This window comes from Peromyscus californicus, unplaced genomic scaffold (genome assembly GCF_007827085.1).
Source record: "Peromyscus californicus insignis strain IS unplaced genomic scaffold, ASM782708v3 Scaffold_5__1_contigs__length_169319896, whole genome shotgun sequence".
Lineage (NCBI taxonomy): Eukaryota > Metazoa > Chordata > Mammalia > Rodentia > Cricetidae > Peromyscus > Peromyscus californicus.
The window spans coordinates 4,012,246-4,032,076 of record NW_026294573.1 but is presented as its reverse complement, the minus strand read 5'-3'; the positions used below and the strand labels follow the sequence as shown (position 1 = coordinate 4,032,076).

At 53.4% G+C, this 19,831-nt stretch overlaps 1 protein-coding gene across 5 annotated transcripts in view; it reads right to left on the bottom strand.

Annotated features, from left to right (window-relative positions):
* Kcnab2 (potassium voltage-gated channel subfamily A regulatory beta subunit 2) overlaps positions 1–19,831 on the bottom strand; it is an 87,749-nt gene that overhangs the window by 37,209 nt on the left and 30,709 nt on the right. For 3 of the 5 annotated variants that reach the window (XM_052718744.1, XM_052718747.1, XM_052718745.1), the window contains 2 exons: positions 10,752–10,880; positions 9,656–9,697 (listed from right to left, as the gene is read on the bottom strand). In XM_052718744.1, the coding sequence (XP_052574704.1) occupies positions 9,656–9,697; positions 10,752–10,828 (119 nt within the window). In that variant the 5' untranslated portion in view covers positions 10,829–10,880. The remainder of the gene's footprint in view (positions 1–9,655; positions 9,698–10,751; positions 10,881–19,831) is intronic. The other 2 variants (XM_052718746.1, XM_052718749.1) reach the window with 1 other exon arrangement.

Here is a 19,831-nt window from a genome sequence, read left to right as displayed (position 1 = left end):
TGCCAACAGCTTCTCAGTAAACATTTGTTGAGTACACGCTCAGTCCCACGAGCAACTAGCACAGAACAAAACAAGGCGCAGGGTCTCCAGGCTTGAGCAATTTCCATCACAATCACAGGCTCAGTTGTGGCCACCAACAGACTGACCAACGGTCCTCCCTCACAGCGGACATAGAATACAAAGATTTCCCAATCCTGCTGGGACCACCAGAAGTGTTTTGTTTCTTTAAACTACAACCATATGTTCAAACAATGGCCCAAAGGACGAAACACATTGTCCAAGAGGGGACGATAAAAGAGCAGCCCTGACCTCCACTCCCTGTGCAGAGAACAGCCAAACCCTGGGGCTAAAACATAAGAAACCGGGTTAGATGTGACTTCAGATAAACATGTAATTATTTATTGTATGTGCCAAATATTGCGCCGGACATACTGATATGAAAATATATACTTGCTGTCTACCTGAGATTTTATACAGGCACCTTTTATTTTCATTTGCAACACTGGCAGCCCTATGAGGACCGGAGGAGACAGTCCCCTTAGACCAACTGGCTCTGGAGGTAACAGACAGGAAAGACACACTCTGCCTATCAGTCCTCAGGCTCTGTGGTCAGGAGCTGTCCTGGGTGCTGAATACAGAGAGGTGTGCGTTATACAAAAGTGTTCTGAGAGTCTAAGAAAACTTATCCTACATGCAGCATTCAGACAGACAGAACCTTTGTTCTATAGCCTTTGTTACCACAGTTACAGTTGGGTACAGCTAATTCTGAGGTGACCTGCTGATTTTAGGACGTGAAGGACACACTTTTTGGTTCACAGAACACAACCTGGGGTTTTCTTTCCAGAATGGGTTTGTGTTAGAGATGAAGTATTTTCCTTTAAAATTTTTTAGATTTATTTATTTTATTTTATGCGTTTGCATGTTTTGCCTGTAGAGGTTGGAAGAGGGCACTGGATCCCTTGGAACTGGAGTTATGGATGCTAATGAGCCACCATGTGGGTGCTGGGAAATAAACCTGGATCCTTTGCAAGAGCAACAGGTACCTGTCACTTCTGAGCTGTCTCCCCAGTCCCATTTTTTAAAAACAAATATTTATTTTATTTGTAAATTTTTTGGTAGTGTATCTATACGCATGCATGTGTATATATACATATATTTATACACACATCTATGTACGCACGCAGCTGCAGTACCTACACAAGCCAGAAGGTGGCAGATGCTCTGGAATTGGAGTTACAGGCAGTTGTGAACTGCCCTGCTCTGGTGCAGGAAGCTGAACTCAGGTCTTTTGAATGAACAGCCAGTGCTTTTAACTGTGGGGCCATCTCTCCAGCCCTACTGAAGTGTTCACAGCAACTCACACTTAGCCAACCCCTCCTGACTAATTTGTCCCAGTGAAGTTGCCAGAAGACAAATGAAATAGCCTTTCCCTGTTTAGCAAAGTTCCCCGCCATGAAAATGCTCAAATAACCAAATTTCCAAACCTTGTAATACTTATTTTTGGACAACTAGGACTACAGCAGACATTCAGTTTCTTCATGGAGGCATTTCTACGTGGCTGGAAATTTCCAAACTGAAAATATTCATCCTGAGCCACAATAAAACTGTGGCCAGCATTTCCAGGGCTGCATCCCTCTCTTGTGTAGAGCCTCCTTGCAATCCTCCTTGGATATCATGGGGACCCCCGGACCACCCCCCTCTCTAGCCCAGCCCTTACCGATACTTCATGCCTGTGCGCTGGGCGGTGCAGCCGTCCAGGGAAAGGCCGTGCATGCGGAGGAAGCTCTCCATGTTCCTGGCCTGGGCGGCTGCCCGCACCTCCCTCAGCCGCTGCAGCTCCACCGTGTCTGTCTGGCGGACTGGATGCAGGGTCCAGTCTGAGTGACATCTGCTGCTGACACTCCGCAGACTCTCGCTGTACGTCATGGACAGCATGGTGCCGCCTGGAGCTGCCACTGTCCAGACGGGAAATGCCGAGTGGCGGCAGTTTAGAGAGTTTGTCGGTGCCTCTGGTGCCCTAGGCTGGCCGGCTGGCTGCAGGGCAGGGCGCGAATGCAGGGGTGGCAATCTTCAGGGAGAACTGCCACCAGGGCGTGCCTGAGTCCTGGGTGAAATACCCTTGGCCTGAGATTCTTGTCCTTAAAATCATGCTTGCTGGGGGATGAGCTTGCCCACCTCCACCCCAGCAGCTCTGAGGGAAGCCGGCCAAGCTGGATTGCAGGTAGGAGGGAGCACTGCCCCCAAGCAGCACAGTGTGACCGAGCACGGGGGACATGCAGAAAGGGAGTCCATGAACACGGCCGAGGACAGTTCTGCTGCCCGGTGGTGGCTGAGACGCCACATCATTGGGCTTTTGTGAGGGATCACCAGGTGAACCCAGGCAAAAAGCTGTCCCAGGGAAGAAGCACAAGGCACATGTGCCACAGAAGCAAGCTCTAAGTGGGATCCCGCCACAGCGTCCCCTTATCCAACATGCCAGGGGCTCAGCTCAGGGAGGCTGTGTTTGTTCTCAAGCCTGGGAAAAGGGAACTGGGAGGCCTGTAGTGCACTGTTCGCTTGCTGTAAGTTCTACTGCACTAGCAGAGGTCTTTGGGCTCTGTGCTTTGTGACAACATGTCACAGTCCATGGGGTTTTTGTAATAGGGTATGGGGCAGGGGGCAGAGGAGGTAGGTTTATTGAGAGTATAAAATTTCACAGTTTAGGGCTGGAGAGATGGCTCAGAGGTTAAGAGCACTGATTGCTCTTCCAGAGGTCCTGAGTTCAATTCCCAGCACCCACATGGTGGCTCACAACCATCTGTAACGAGATCTGGTGCCCTCTACTGGCCTGCAGGTATACATGCTCTATACATAATAAATAAATCTTTAAAAAAAAAAAAAAAAAAATTTCACAGTTTATACATCCAGAACCGTTCACAGAGTCATCCTAGATGATGAATTCACTCTCAGAGACCAAGATCAACACAGTGTCTATGAAAGGGAATGGGGACATAAATGGTGGCCCTGATAGTGGACACTGGTGTGGCTGGAAGGACCACGTATCTAGGAAGAAAGAATGTGTTTGCAACGCTCTCCTGCAGGCAGCATGAGCAGGGACGAGTGAGCACTGTGGCTGCGGGAGGGAGAGGGAGCCACACCCTGCTCTGTCAACAGCTGGACACAGCGGCAGGTATTGGCGAGACCGAGGTCTGCAATCCAGGCCCCTGTCCTCGGCACCACCTATGCCCAGATGCAGCACGGTGGCCCCAGAAGTGTCACTAGAAGGTGCAGGAGGAAGTCACTATTGCACTTGCAACAGCTGCAGCGGTGAGCACCCAAGTCCCTCTGTTTGCTAGAAGGGAACCCGCTTGGTGCCATCCTTGGCCCAGGAGAATGCACGCTTGACTGAGTGCAGAAAGGAGCTGAAGGGGTACTGGGTGGATCTAGGGGTGGGTTGAGTAGCCCTGGGCTGGCTCCCACTAAGGACAGGAGTTTAAGATGACTACGTGCAAGTCCTCCCAGCCTGGGTCACCTTTCTGCTTGGCCTGAGTGAGCACTGCAGGCGTGGGCCACCTGCAGGGACTCTGTAGCTGGCCCTTGCACAGAGGGTTTCCCTGCAGTTATCTTCGCATGAAGACTGTCACGTATGCTCTGGTCAAATCTAGCATGGGGCTTAGTTCACAGTAGGTTCTTGGACTAACATGTGCAGCTGAGTTAGGAAAGGGACCCAGAGAGGGTCTGGGAAGACCAATGGACAGTGGAATCCCGGGGAGGGAGGGAGAGACAGACAAACAGACAGAGATAGAGAGTGAGACACACACGCATGCAGATCCTAGAGAATCTCAGAGAGACAGAGAGACACACAGAGACAGAGAGATAGACGGAGAGATGCACAGAGAGAGATAGAAACACAGACAAACAGACACACACACACACACACACACACACACACAGAGAGAGAGAGAGAGAGAGAGAGAGAGAGAGAGAGAGAGAGAGAGAGAGAGAGAGAGGCAATAGCTTCCAGATCAGGGTCTTCTGCCCTGAGTGTGGCTAGACGGTGTCTCCCCAGCAGGTGCTGTGTTGTCTGCTCATGGTCAGAACCTTGCTTGTTGGGCATGGCTCCCCATCTCATGACCCCTTTCCTGTGGCATTTATCATCTTCATACAGGTACTTTCCTAATTGTCTCAACTGCTCTGCCTCCCTGCAGCTGCCTGCTCCTGTTCCCAGCAGTGCCCATGGAGTCCACAGTAGGGGCCCTGGCCTCTGAAAGGCAAGCTAAGGCTGTACGGGGCCTTGCCAGGCTGAGCCTTAGTGGCAATGCCCCTGTAGCAGCACTGGCTCCTGACTCAGGCTTAGCAGTGACTTACAGACGTTTTTGTGGCAGGAGGTACAGTTTCCACACTAGGACTGACATTCACCACTGCTCACAGTTTTGGGGTAGGAGTGAGGTACCATCTGCAGGGCTCTGGATACTGAAACAGATGGGACCGGGGTTCGGCAAAGGCCCGGTTTTTCTAGGAAAATATGCCTGGGTGCTGCAAAGAGGTCCCAGCTCACCATGAGACACATCCTAAGGAATGTGGACCTGAAACCCACAGGTGGCAGGGCAGGCTCCCTCTCCCTCCCGCAGGCCGGCCACTGCCTCCTCCAGGAGGTTCAGGGCAGTAGTGGGCAGCTGCTCTGGAGGTTTTTTGTGGCCGGCAGCCAGCCCTGTATGGAATGGAGGCCAGTTCTCTCATCCCTGGGGTGAGAGAGAAGGCCAGCTGGGCAGGCTAGAGCTGGGAGCTCTTCCCGAAAAGTGGGCAAGATGTACACACTCCCAGCCAGGCCGAAATCAATAGCCATTAGCTTTCAAGACATTGCCCACGAAAGTGTCTGGGGTCTGAAGGGGTCTGCAAACGCTGCCAGGGCCCCAGTGCGGGATACAGTGGCTAAGCTCTGGGTCCAGGATGGGGAGCACTCTCTGCCACCTCATGGCCACACAGGCAGGTACTTGTGAAGTGACAGAGGCTTGTCACCAGGCTGCTGTGGTGACTGTCCCCAAAGGTGTGCACGGTAACACCAGAGGCTAGAACGAGCCCTGTGGACACCAAACGTCACCAGGAGATGATGGCCACTAAAAACACCCCTCTACAAGACGGGAGGAAACAGGAGAGGCGGGAAAGAACAGGGCCCTTCCACCTCCCTGGTGGGCTGCATGGCCACCGCTGAGGCAATGCAGGTTCCGTGGCATGGGGGCCCAGAGCCTTCTGTGACAAGTGAGTAACCAGCGATCTCAAGGAAGAGAACTGGGAGAGGGTGGCAGCCTAGCCCAGAGGGTCCATAATCCTGGTGTGCGTGTGCATGCGAGTGTGTGTGCATGTGTGTGCATGTGTGTGCATGTGAGTGTGTGTGTGTGTGTGTGTGTGTGTGTGTGTGTGTGTGTGTGTGTGTGTGTATCAACTCTGGGTAGGAGCTGGGGCCACCCAGAGGAGGAAGGTTATATTGATACGTGTAGATGACTCCTGGGTTCTGGCAGCCTGGGTGTACAGGGACAAAGCTTACCACTCTGGACTCTCTCATGCTGGGGCTATATGCTGGGCTTTTCTTAGAGGTGAATACAGTACAGTGGGGTTCTTAGATACAAGGTTCCAGGTGAGAGAGTGTCAGTGAGGAAGGAGGGAAGCCCACTTTCGAGGCTCCTCCCACCTGAGCTTAGAAGTACAGTGACCTCTGACCTCTGAGTGGCAACATCCCAGCCACTTTCTAGAGTGAGGCTCTCTGGAACTCTAACACTACATGCTACCAGGTCTCTAGAAAAAATGAATACCACCCCCCTTCACTAAGACCTGCTAATTCCACTCACTTGTAGGTTTTCTCTGCAAATCTATTCCTGTCGGCCGGGGGCTCAGGGGACTCCACGCGAAGTCACACAGTGACACGGCAAAGTGAGATGACAGCCATGTAACCTCATTAAGACAGTAGGAATCGCCTCCTCCCTCCCCAGCTTGCCCTCTGCCTGGAGCTTCTGAACTAGCGTCTGCTTATAAACAGCCAACGAAGCCGACGCGAGGCCGAGAAAGAAGCCCTGCCTCTCGGTCAACCGGCAACATGTGTCCAGAGGCCGGAGACCGTCCGGAAGCTTCGGAAGTAGAAACACAGGGAAGTGGTCACCGTTCCGGGGTGCGGCTCTGCAACTCACTGCTCACACAGCATCTCCACAGCACACAGACACAGTCCTTTTCGCTCAAGAATCATCAGCAAACCGAGACCGGATCAAGCTCCTAGACAGGCTTCTCAGAAAGCAACAAACTTCATGGACAGCATCGCCAGCCCAAGTCATGAATGCTGAATCTTAATCAAGGGTAATGCCAGCGAGGCATGAGCTAGAAGGCGGGTCTCTGGCAGACAGGAAGAAAGCCAGGCCAGCGCCGCACAGGGTGGGCAGCAAGCAGGATCAATCGCGGGGTGGTGGGTGCAGCCAGGTGCGAGCCCGCCCACCCTCCTCCATCTAGTTACCTCAAGTGCCCCCGATGGGCTATTTGAGTTTGTCTGCTTTGAAAAAATGTGGATGGTCTGATTTCTGATCAGCCGGAAGCGTCCCCAGACATCACCCCACCTCTATCACGTAAGTTCCCGGGGATGCCTGTGTCCAGGCAGTACCCCTCAGATGGTGGCTGCTACATCCATTCCTGCATCCGACTCACCTGCTTCCCTGGGTGGCTGCTTGTTAAAAAGGCCACAGTCTAGTTATTAGGGAGCTAAGGAGGCGGCGGGGCGCAGTGGCGTTTTCATTAGGGAGTGTCACTGCAGAACGTCAGAAGCAATTGGTGAATGAGAGAGCCCCACAAGGGTCGGCTTCGGAGGCAGCAAGTCCATTAGCTCCTATTAAGGAGTTTTCATCTTGTGGAAGAGGCTGAATTATTCACGAGCGCCTCTACCCTAAAAGCTCAGGAAGTGCAGAGTCTGCTGCAGCCTGGCAATGCTGATGCCTGGGACGGTTGGGGTGCAGCATGAGGAGGGGGTCCTGCCCCCTCCCTCGGTCTTGCCTTTGCTGCCTCTGCTGCCCTTGTGTCCGAGGCACGGGTCTTCTGAGCCACGGGCAGCTCTTTCCCAAGAGCTGCCTGTTCATTATTTGAACGCCAGCCACATAGCTCACGGCTTCCACTCCACCCCATCCCAAACCGTGGCTACAGCGGACAGCTGGGGTACCCATGGCGTGTGATCACTGCTACAGGGAGGAGGCACATAGAGATCTTCCCTTCCTCTGGGATGTACCCTATGTGGGTGTATGTGTACGTGCCTGCCTATACCTGGAAGGTTCTAGAAATCTGTTTGGGCACACAATGCCCATTTCTCTGGCAGGTGCGCAGGAGGCTTCCCTCACAGCACATCTGGGGCTTCAGGTAAAGCTTCGGGATTGTTCACTGTGAGGCCCATCACCAGACTGAGGCAAAAATGCAAGAAAAAAAGGCCACTATCTCAGTGTGGCGCTGTGGCACCTCCTGTCGGTGGGGAAATGCATTTTCCTGACCTTTGGCCTCTCCAAGGTCAGGAGTCTTGGGCTGGCTGTAGGAACCTGAGCAGGAACATCCGTGTTTGCTGAAGTCCAGCTGCGGGGGACTGAGGACAGCCCTTCTTTCCCTCGGGTACACTCCACAGAAGAGTGTGGGGGAGGGGGAGGCCCTGGCTAGAGGGAAAGACGTGGCGAACATGTGGACCGTCTGCAGATGTGTACAAACGAGGTCCCCACGTGGCCGGAGAAGGTGATTCCAGCCAATCCACAGACACAGGAAAAATGTCAGCTGCCACATGACACCCGCGTGTCACACGGGATTTCACCTTACTGACCTGAGAGCCACTCAGTTGGTGACCAGCACAGACAGAGGACCCTGTCACAAGCACTCCCACCACCAAAGCGCCAGTGTTAAGTCACGTGATGAGCTCTATGATGGACATGCTTAGTGCCGTGTTGATGGGCGCCTCACAGTGAACGGCACCTGGTCTGTCCAAGTCTGAGTGAAGATCCCAGCGTTTGAGGTCACCAAAGGTCTGGCCCGACCGCTGTGTGAAAACTCCACAGGAGACCCAAGGGACAGGAAAGACCTGAGGTCTCCTGGTGTGAGGGCCAGCCATTGCTGTGCACAGCTCACCACAGTCTCACTTCAGCCGTGCTGTGCACAGCTCACCACAGTCTCACTTCAGCCGTGCTATGCACAGCTCACCACAGTCTCACTCACACGTGTTCTTTCCTGGGGCTCCTTTTCATCCCGTTTCTCTGCCCCCCCACCCTCCCACCAGGCAGAGGGATCTCAAGGATGGGGTTCAGGTACAAGTTTGGTTTTTTAATCAGATCCTTCCAGAACAAAGGCCACACACCCCTCACGTGCCACGGAGACGGACATACAAATGTTTTCAAGCTCAAGTTCAGGGGGAAGTCTGACCCAGTCAACATTTCATCAAGCCAGAGTCTCATCTCTCAGAGTTCCCTGTAGGGACAAGACCTTAGAGACCACGGCGCAAATCAGTCTGTGGTGAACCAGGCACGCTCACGATCCTGAGGCCATGGGAAGGAAACGACTGAATGAAGCCAGTGCTGACCTGGCAGACACAGCCCAGACTTCTGGTGTAACCGAGCACCCACGGCAGGCTTGGGGGGATGGCTCGGCTGTCAAAGGCTGGGTTCTCAACCAAAATTGTAAAAATACCCCACAGCACCACCTCTGGGAAGTGCTCACCAGACTGGGACGGTGACCTCTGACCTTACAGGTTAAGGTGCCACCGCCCCATAGCCAAGGAGCAGGCTCCCTGGCACAGCTGCCTGCAGGTTTCCGGTCGCTCTGACATCTTAGTTCTTGGGCTGCAGAGTCTCCCGGGAAGGGTGTGTTTTCTGGGTGTGTCCTTTGCTTTGCAGGGGAGGGTGAGACGGTCTAGAGGGAGGGGCAGAGTGGCCTGAGAGGAGCCCAGGCTTCTTGATGCCACACCCTGATAGGGCACCTGGCTTCCAATTCTCCATCAGAGAAGTGCATCCGAGAGATACAGTGACCTCTAACCTCGACCCAAATCACATGGGCACCACATACACTTTACGAAGGTACGAGCCTTCAAAGCACCTGAAAGTGCCACAGGTCACCAGCCCATCCAAGCCCAGATCTGCGGACAACAGGAAGGACAGCATGGATCCTTCCCTCCAGTAACGGGAGCACAGACTCAGGGCCACTTTCTGTGGCCCACACACTGGAAAATGTCCGTTTTCTTTCTAAACCTTGTATGCTGAGGATGAAACCCACAGCCTTGTACCCAGCAGGCAAGTGCTCTACTGCTGAGCCCCATGCCTGAGTGGCGAGTGAGGTTCTAATTGTAGATCTGGCTGAGAGAGGAACATAGATCTTAAGTCTATTTGGTCAAATCAAAGCAGACTTCAGTCGATGAACACATGCAATTAACCTGACCGCATGCTCTCACCAGGGCACTGCACAGGCTCCATGGTTAGCACCGAGACACAGGTAGAGCCTGTCCTTAGAAGCAGTGCCAGCCTGTATCATGACCCGCTTGGGATGGGCACAGCCCTCCCACCATACCTCTGTATTTGACCTTAAGGGTTGGGTGGAGGAGAAGGAGAAGCAAGAGGAGGAGGAGGGGGAGGAGGAAGAGGAGGAGGAGGGGGAGGAGGAGGAGAAGAGAGGGGAGGATTACCTGTAAAACTGGAGTTGTCTTTTGGGACTTCCATACCGAGTACTTCGGATAGCAATGGAGGAGAGGGGGAAAGGAGAGACGAGAGCACGCAGTTGGCATTAACCACAGGCAGGTGCAAGCTCAGAATCATCACCATTATCCCGCAGCCCCGACCCGCCACGCATCTCCATCCCTGACTCCATCCAGGCTAACTGACCAGGCTCTGCCAGATGTACCAGCCAGGTACCAAATGCTCTGCAGCAGCGCCACCCAGTGGCCAGTGAGGCACAGGTCTGGAGCTTGCTCTGGTCGTGGAACGGTCCAGAAGTGCCTAGGCTTCTTCCCCACAGGAGACTCTGGGTGAGCGCCTGGGTTTTAATGAGCTTTAGATCATGCTTTACAATATGCTTTAGAATTGCTCCAAAGTACCCTAAAGCACCCTAACAGGATGGCCTGAGACTCTGGGGCCCTCCCCGGGACAGACACCTCTTCCCGCTGGTTTCCACAGACACTTGTAACGACTCGGGCTCCAGCCATTATCTAGAAATGTCTGAATTTCCAGAATATTCTGGCTGTTGGGGCCCTATCCAGGGTGGTGATATAGGCTTTGGGGTTCTATGACGGATCCGCAGCCAGCGGCTCTCACCAGCGCCCTCTACAGGACGCCTGATGTTCAGAAAGGCTGACTCACAGAAAGAGGTCAACATTGCCCTATGAGAGGCTGGCTCTTGCGGGCCTTTGGACAACGGGCAGGTGCCAGCTCCCAAATGCCTGTGAACTCCTAAAGAGCTAGGTGGGCTACCAGAGTCCAATGAACAGTGACGTGCACAGGAGGAGGAACAGGGTGGGGGATAGGGGCCAGGCACTACTGAGTTGCTCAGGTAGCCTCAGTCAGGAGTCAGGGACCAGAAACAAATCTATTTTGGAGCAGTGCCATCCAGAAAGTCTCTATACAGGCTTTGAAAGCTTCCATTCTTTTCCAGGGGACCTGTAGACCTCACAGCTCTGTGAATCCTGCTTGAGTCCTTGTCCTTGCTCCAGGGGAGGGTGGCTGCCTCAGGGACTCCTCCTCAGAGGAAGGAAGGACTGCTCTTGGGAGGAGGCCTGGGTGAGTTACCTGTAGATCATTCCAGGGGAGCCTGTCTGCCGCAGAGAGAGTCGAGCTGGGGACCCCGTGGTTGATTCTGGATACATGGGGCCGGCCTCACTTATCCAGACCAGCTTGCCTTTTCACAGAGGGGAAATTCTGAAAGAAAACGAAAGGGCAAAAGGGTGGTGGTTACAAGAGACTGGGCAGGTTTGCGCTGTATGAGCTGTCCTTGCCTCCTCAGACGGACTGCCCCATGGACTCAGAAGGGCTGCTGTGGAGGATCCCATCCCTCCACCGCACAGCTCACATGAGGCACAAGGGTCTGTGGACTTCTCTGTCCCCTCTCCTGCCTTCGACTCCCAGGAACGGATCTTTATACCTCCTCTTGCTCCCGACTCTACCCCACAGCTGCTTCCTGTGCTGCCCTGATGTTTAGGACGTTTGTTTGATGCCCCCAATGACCCCTGGATCCTGGGATTCCCCTCCATGTGCAGAGTCCCTCCCCTGAGCATGGCTGGATGCAGTGACTCAATTCTGACCAGGATAATGTAGCTAAGGCGGTGAGTTGTCATTGGATTACCCGGGTCATGATTTCTGTCCTAGCTGACTCCCCTGCCAGCTCTGATGAAGTAAGGTACCATGTGGTAGGGTTCCTGTGGCAGAAGATGAGGCCTTAGCTCAAAGGCCAACCAAGAAGTGACTTCTCAGATGACCCTGGGGGCTTGGACGCTGATTCTTCACCTGCCCATGAATCCCGGCCCTGGCCAGCAGCTCATGGGCCCTAAGCTGCACTCAGTCACACCCTTCTGAACTCCAGACCCTCCAACACCCTGCTGTAGGAAACACGCTGCTTGAAGCCACTACATTTGTGGTCATTGTTACAGCGGCAGTGGTTAAAGATGGCCAGACCTCCTTTCTTCCCTCTGTTCACCCTTCCATCGACCCATCAGAATCCCCTACTGCTAGCCTGGAGCGTAGCCACCGGCCAGTCATCTAAGCCCTGCTCAGTTTCCTAACTGCTCCTGGATCCCTCTCAGCTCTACTCTCCTGGCTCCCCTAGCCGCATGGACATCTATTTCAAAGGGCACCTTGTCAGGTGCCCCCCTTCCCTCCCTGCCATTGCCTCCAGGCTGTGCTCTGCCCATTGGTTCTCACCTGAGCCCTTTCTTCACATGCTTGGCCACCTGTCCTTCTGCTAACAGGCCACACTCACGCCTCTCACAGCCTCCAGGGCCTTTATGTTAACAACTCCTTCACCCAGCTGTCACCTTCAGGGGCGCCCTCCCAGATCCCAGGCTGTTCTAACAATCTGTCTGCAGGTGGGTCTGGTTGTTCCAGCTTATCTGTGGGAAGTTCCAGGAGGCCTTGTGAACTGCCATGCCCCTGGCCTCGCAAGGGCCCAGATGAAGGTCCCTGATTCAAATTTGCCTTGGGCAAAGTGATATTTGGGATTGGCAGTGACCCCTGAAATTGGAGGGTGACACTTAGCTAAACAGCTCATTTTGTTTTTGTTTGTTCAATGTTTCCTTTTCCTTAGAATCAAAACCTCTTTGGAACAGTCTAACCCTGGCCAGCGTGGCCTGTTGGCGGTCCCGATGAGGTCTCCTCTGAGTTAGGGGTGTGAGCACCTGCACATGGTGCCTGCTGGAAACCGGACAGACACCAAAAGCCGTGTGGAGCTGTCGTGAGTGATGAGGTTGATGAGGGACCCTGAGCAATGTTACGAAACCTCGTTTGGAATGCAATGACGAAACAACACAAAGTCACTTCAGACCTCAACAGTGATGCTGCCGGTGCACGGTTGATACTGAGGCCTCCCGGCTCACTAGGCAAAAGCTCCTGAGCTGTGATGAAGTGATCCTGAATGCCTCCCAGAAGCCCCTCAGTGTCCACTTTCCCCACCAATCACCGTGTGTGTGTGTGCACAGAGGTCAGAGGTGTCTTCTTCAATCATGCTCTACCGTATTCTTTTGAGATAGTGTCTCTCACTGAACCTGGAGCTCACCACCTGGGCCAGACTAGCTGGCCAGCGAGCCTCTGGGACTCTTGCATTCCGGTGCTGAAGTTAGAGGCCTGCACCACTGACCCCAGCTTTTCTCTTCTTTCTTTTAAGAGAAAGGGTGTCATGATGTTACCCTGACTGACGCTGGTCTTGAACTCACAGACCCACCTGTCTCTGCCTCCCGACTGCTGGGATTAAACGCACGCACAGCACACTAGGTCTTGCACCCAGCTTTTACGTGTGCCTGGGGAACAAATTCCGGTCCTCAGACTTGGGAGGCAAGCAAGTTACCACATGAGCCAGCTCCCCGGCTCTCACCTTTCTCTTTTACAATGTGAGTCCTTCAGGGACACTGGTCTTCTGAGGTACCCATTGCCCAGGTCTGTGCAAGACTCTGCTCACAGGTTCTGGAGCAGGATGGGGTTGTAGAACCCTACAGACACGGTCCTTCTGGGGTCTCAAGCTGGCAGGAATTTTACCTGTGCTGTGCTTCTCCTTGGAGAGTGTCTGGTCACCTGGCACTGGGGGGGGGGGGGGGCTCCAAGGGCAGTCCCGCCTCTAAACCCATTACTGCTCACATTTTCCCTCTCTGAGGTGACTCAGATGCACGGATCCCATCCTCTCACCCGAGTCACTGAAAAGCTGTCATTAAACTCATATGGACACCACGAGTTCCTCACATGTTCAGAGTGGGAGCCTCACCACTCACACAGGTGGCCTCCAGCAGCGCTCAGCCAGTGTTGTCTTCACTGAGGAACTCGTGGTGCAGGATTGAGTAGTATCGACAGAGACCAGGACCAGGAAATTCTCTTATCTGTTACAGAAGTTTGCTGATGCATGCTCTAGGCTACTACCTCAACTCTTGAGGGGACAACTTCCTAGCTCCTTCCCAGTGGATTCTCTCAGCTCTGACTACTGAGGAAACAAGTCCCCAGGAGCTAGCTCCTTCAGACCCAGTGGCAGCCTCAACTCTCAGGGTATCTGCCTTCTCTCCTACGGCTCCGGGAAGGACTGACCAGGAGTGACTAGTTTCAGGATCTCATGTAGCCCAGGTTGGCTCTGAATTTCTGACCCTCCTGCTTCCACCTCCAAAAGTTGGGATTACAGGTGTGGTGCCATCACACCTGTTTGTATGTGGTGCTGGGTCAAACAAGGGCCTTGTGCATGCCACGTAAACATTCTGCCAACTAAGCAACATCCCTAGCCTGATACGAATTCCATCCACCTGGAAAAGAACATCAAAGCAGAGTTTTCTCCTCCACAAGATGAGTTCTACCCTCAGGGACACTCCTGAGGAGGCTCTTTGCTGGAGGACAGTTCTGGACAGACTCCAATCTTGCTAAGTCTGATGCTGCCTTATGTTGGACCATGGCAATGTAGCCCTCATCCCCCTTGGCTACAGGAGCCCATGCTCATGGGTTCTTCTCTGTCCTCTGCGGCTGTGGTCCCTGTCTCTAGACTGCCTGTGTGGATCTTGCCAAGCTCTGGCTCTCAGGCTCCAGCCCTGAACCCTTGCGTTTCTCTGAACCCTGTTTCTGTCCCGGGGACCAGATGTTTGCCTCCACCCTGCAGCCCTGTCTGTGGTCTCCTTTAAGCATCTGCTGAGATCTCCTGGCATCTCGATGAAGAGGTAGCACACCCGTGGCAGGCTCGTGTGTCAGCCCCACCTGTGGTCCTGGTTTTGCATGGCCAGAGGACCAGCTGGCTCACCACCCTTTGTCCAGTGCCTCTCCTTTTCACATCTGGGCTTCACATCAGCTTCCTTCCTAACTGGTCACCTGAGACCACCTTCATCCCATCAGCAAGCTCTTCCACAGGGAGCCAGGGGGCTTCTCCGGGAACACGGCTTGGATCAGCCACTACTGTGCTCACAACTTTCCTGCAGCTTCCATCCTACCCAGAGCAAAAGCCAAATACCAGTTGAGACCTCTGGGCTGCCTGTCGGCTCCTGGGAGACCTCTGGACCTGCTCCCAGAGCCTTTCTAATCTCATCCAGCAAGTGGCCCCCATTCTGCACAGCAACAAGGCTCTCCCTGGGTCCCTGAGCTTAGCAGAGCCACCCCCTTCTCAGGACTCCTGTAGTCCTCTTCCACCTGAACTTGGCCTTTGACTCCAGAGGTCTACCAAGTGCCCAGGCTTGTCCTGGCTCTCCCTGCATACCTTAAGCAGCTAATCTTCTCCCCAAGTTCAGTTCTTGTTTAGTCCCTTCCTGTGTGACTTTTCCCCTAGAATTTGTCACTACTGATATGCCCAAGGCTCACCCACTTTTCTCTTTCCATAAAAGCTCTGCTGGTTCCGTGGAGGCTGGGATGAGGAGTGCTGGTGCTCCTGCAGTGCCCAGCGCTTGGTAGACACTCCACTGTTATTGAAAGAATGGAAGACTGTGACCCAGCCTGCGGGAGATACAGCAGGAAGGGGTGAGGGCTGGGCAGCCCATGTTACTGAAGGCAGCACACCTGGCTGTGGGCTGTGATGGTGACAGGGTTGGGACACTGCCTGAGGACAGGGGTGGCCTTCTCTAGTACGCAATGTCTGCTTTGTCCTGTGGGGGGGGGGCATAGAACCTGCGGGTGTGGGAGTAACTGCTGCCATTGGAAGGAGTCCCAGGGGTCCACCTCCCAGGGACTCCAAGCTCCCTCAGAGCCAGTAGCCAGTTGACCCCCACCCCTACCCCAGACCCACAGCCACAGGGGAGCACTGGTCTCACTCTGAAGACCACTGCATGAGGAATTTGCCTTAAAAAAAAAAAATCCCATGGGTCTGGAACCCAGCCTGGCACCTTTGGAAGGAGGGGGCTTGATGGGATTTCTCACAGCCCTCACCTTGCATTTAGGATGCAAATCTTGCTGGCAGAGCCCGCCTCTTGGCTCTGCAGCTGTCATTGTCCAATCAGGAGCAACTGCACCTGCTGAGTGGCCAATCCCGATGGAGCCGAGATCCTAATGGGGATGCTGGGAATAGTAGGCTGGTGCAGTATTCTGGCAGTGTTTAGAAGGTAGGTAGAGCTGAGCTGAGTGGCCCCCAAGCACCTTACAACCCTCTCCAGGAAGAGTTGGGCTGGATACCCCAGGCTCCCGATGCCCTCTGCAGTTTAGAGGATATGTAGGAGCCAGGCTGGGTGCCCCTAAATCAATGACTGCCCCCTGCAATCTGGAGGACAGGCAGAGCTGTGATAGGCACCCCAGGCCCCTGACATCTCCCACAGTTTGGAGGACAGGCTGTGGAAGTTCACTGACAACATGCCAGTCCTGAAAGGGTTGGAAGGGCTCTGGGTTTGCGACCCAGGCTGAAGGTCAAAGTCTGGGTCCCGTCTGGATTTATGCACTTCCACCCTCACCTCCATCTGTGACCTTGAGTGACCTTCTGATTTGCATTTGAGGAGTCTGAAGCTAGGGCTTTACCAAGGCCTGCCCAAATGTCCTTACAGAAGCAGAGATGGAAATACCATGGGGTGGGGGTGGCGTAAAGACAACCAAACCCTAGCTTAAAAAACACCGGAAGGTGAGGTTGGTGGCAGGTGGCCGAGAAAGGTCAGGAGCCACATTCACGCCACTCACTGCCTTTCTTCTCTCCAAATTGTTTCGATAACTTTCAAACTTCAGAAAAGTTAAAAAATCAGAACAGCAACAAACACCCAAGTCTTTGTCCTACTCAGCAAGGGTTTACACACTTGCATGCATGCCCTCCTTCTTCTCCGCTCCCCTCCTGCCCATGTGACATACTCACACTCGAGGTAAATACACACGCAGGACTGTCAAGGGCATCTGAAGAAGCTCCAGGCCTGAGTGTCACCCACAAGGGCTTCATCACTCGTCTCCCATTAACCTTGTTTCACAATCACAGAATTGAGATAAATCTAAGAGAACGCATCAGCACTCGATACGTAGCTTTTGTCCAAATTCCCGTTATTCTATAAGTTCTTATTTACATTTTCAAAAACCCAGGATCCAATTGAGGATCTCATATGGCGTCAGATATTTCTGTCTGGTTTCTTTGAACCTAGAAACACCTCATCAAGATTTTAATCTGTGTGTGTGTGTGCGCGCGTGCTTGTGCACACACGCACACTGTGCGTGCATGCGTGCTGTGTGCCGTGCGTGTTCCTGTGCAGGCTGAGGCAGATTGTCTGGTGTCTTGTTCTGTCACTCTCTACTTTTCCCTTGACAAGGTTTCTCAATAAGCTGGAAGTTTGCTGTCATTCAAGCTCTTGGAATCTACCAGCCCCTCACTCCAGTGCTGCGGTTACAGGCGTAGGCAGCCACGCCTGGCTTTTCACATAGGTGCCGAGGAGTTAAACTCAGGTCTTTACATTTGCAGAGTACTCTGCACACCGAGCCATCTTCATGGGCCTCAGCTTAGTTCTTGAGACAAGTCCTCTCACTGAACTTGGAGCTCACTAATTGCCTAGACTGGTTAGACACTGAACACAGTAAGTCCCTGAGAGCCTCCTGTGTGTGTGTGTGTGTGTGTGTGTGTGTGTGTGTGTGTGTGTGTGTGTGTGTCTGTGTGAGTATGTGTGTGTATCTGTGTGTGAGTGTGTATGTGTGTGTGTGTGTGTGTGCGTGGGCGCGTGTGCATCTCTGTGTGTGTCTGTGTTGCTGGGATGGAATCTAGGGCCGTTTGCATGCTTTGCAAGTGCTCCACCACTGAGCTACACCCTTGGCCTGACCCTGGGAAGGTTTTGTTTTTCTCTTTTTCCAGCGTTCCAGTGGCTCGTCTTGCTGACCACCCCGGAGGTCTGTGATTTGTCTGACACTGTTTAACTACCTTTCCTCACATTTCACAGCAGACTTCCTCTTTCTCCCACATCCCCGCAGGAAGCAGTTACTCTGCCCACTGTGGGTGCAGTGAGCTCCAGGCAGCATTCACTGTGGTCCTTTCCCCCTTCATCACCAGTCAGGAACTGTGGGAGAGTCACTTGAGGATCTGGGTCCTCTAACTTCTCAGGAGAGACTTTTCTCAACCACTGTTTTCTAGAAAGGCCAAATATGTTGCCATCTGTATTCTGAGTGCAGGGCTGGAAGCTGTGTTCAAATGAAGGAAATTATGAAATGGACGCCTGGGCCTTGAGGCCAGCAAGACCTCAGTGGTCTGACTGAAGGTCTGTGGTTCACTACTCTGGGTCCGGGGCAAGCTTGGGACCAGCTGGGAGACTTGGGTTTGGCAGTTTTTTAGGTAAGTTGGACCTGCAGTGTGTGTGATATGATGGAAGGCTTGAAACTCCTTGGGTCACAGGAGACCAAGGGAGGGACTTTGGCTTGGTGCCTCAGTCTTCTTGTGTATAGAATGGGGCTGACCTCAAAGTCTCTATTTAAGTTTATGATAAGTGATCACATTATTCCGGGGGTTAATGTAGATGAGAAAGAGTTGTTGAGGGCCCTTTTCTGACCTCTTAACCGCAGGGAGATTCAAGACAGGATCTGTGGCCACTGAGAGTTGCCCAGGGCTACTTGTCTAGATTAGATGGAAAGAAATGAGAGTGAATGGGCAGCTTAAGGCAGGAAGCCACAGGAAAGGCCATGTCTGGGCATATCTGTACCCTGGAGTTGAGGTCAGGGAGACAAAGGAAGAGCGGGCACTTTCCTGGTTACTCAGGTGTCCTGGCGGGCTGGGCTGGCACCTGAGGAGGCACAGGAGGAAGGGATAAGGATGAGTCATTGATCCAAATCCCTCCTGTCTCCTCTGTGTGACTTGGCTGTCGGTGGCAGGCATTCCTTATCCTTCCTTCTAACGCAGTCACGTGGCTTGCTTTGGCTAAGGAGGTGAGCAGAGTGATGGTGTCCTAATTCTAACCATGGTCAAAGGAGACTTGTCTTTGAACCCTTGCTGTTGCCATGGGCTACTACCTGGGATACATGTGCCTTGAGACATCTTACTACACATGTCAGGGCACTTGGCTTCGAGCGGGTCACACCCTTCCTCCCGAGGCATACTAGACACATGCTTCCATGGCCGGCCACCAGGGTCCCTGCACAGCAGGAACATGTCTCAGCCCCCCACTGTCAGTGCAATGAGAAGACAGATGGCACCATGCTACCCGGGGAGGTGTGCGTGCTGTGAGTGTCACAGGACCTGAGACCAGCCTATGCCTGGTGCAGGGAGAGCCCTGGCCCATGACCTGGTGTGTTTCCTGGAGAGCTGCCAGCCACAGCTCCTTCCTGAACATGGGTGCCTGGCATGGCCACTGAACCTGCTCACATCACATGTGGCCCCGGCAAGGCCTTACGCTCTAGAAGGTCGTCCCTTCCTGCCCTCGGCCTGGCCACATCATCTCGCTTCTCTCACTGACGATCTTTTTTGTCTGATGGCTTTTCCTCCCTCTTCTGCTTTCTCTTTTTCTTTTTTAATACAAGGTCTATCTATGCAGTCAGGGCTGTCCTGGAACTTGCTATGTAGACCAGGTTGGCCAGAGATCAGCCTGCCTCTGCCTCCCAAGTGCTGGGATTAAAGGCGTGACCCCCCCACCACTGAGGCTAGTCTTTATAATCACAACTAGCCAAGCTCAGAGAGGACCACGCTGCTCACGGCCTCTTGATGGAGTGCAGGGGTCTTGGGTCCTCTGTGGCTTCATCCAGATTCTGAATTTTCCTGAGAACTCAAAGGCTGCTCCCTGAACTCTTTGGAATATTGACATTATATGTTATCTATTGTCCTATGACAAAGACCCCCAGCTTAAGCCCTGGTGCTTGGGCCACATGGGGAAGAGGCTACTGGAAGGTATGGATATCAGGAAGGAACACAGGAGAATTCCCTGAAAGCTGTCCCTGCAACAACACCTCCGTCCATCTTGACCTCTGTCCTCGTGTCCTGAGGCCAGCGCAGTGCCCACTCCATCAAAGCAGGAGCGTGATGTGTAACCTAGAGACCAGACAGCCCTATGCACACGTGATTCTCAACGCACACGTCCTGAAGGGGCAGAGGGGAGGAGGCGGCGCCAGCTGGGTGTGCTTCAGTCTGGGCTGTTCAGAAAGCCTAGCTGGGAGCAATGCCTCAGCTTCTGGGCACCAAGCTGACATAACATTGCGTATCTTGACTCCAACGTTGGGAATCTCATCACAGCATTAAAGTACCTCCTGGGGCAGTTGCCTGGCCAAACCTGGAAGGG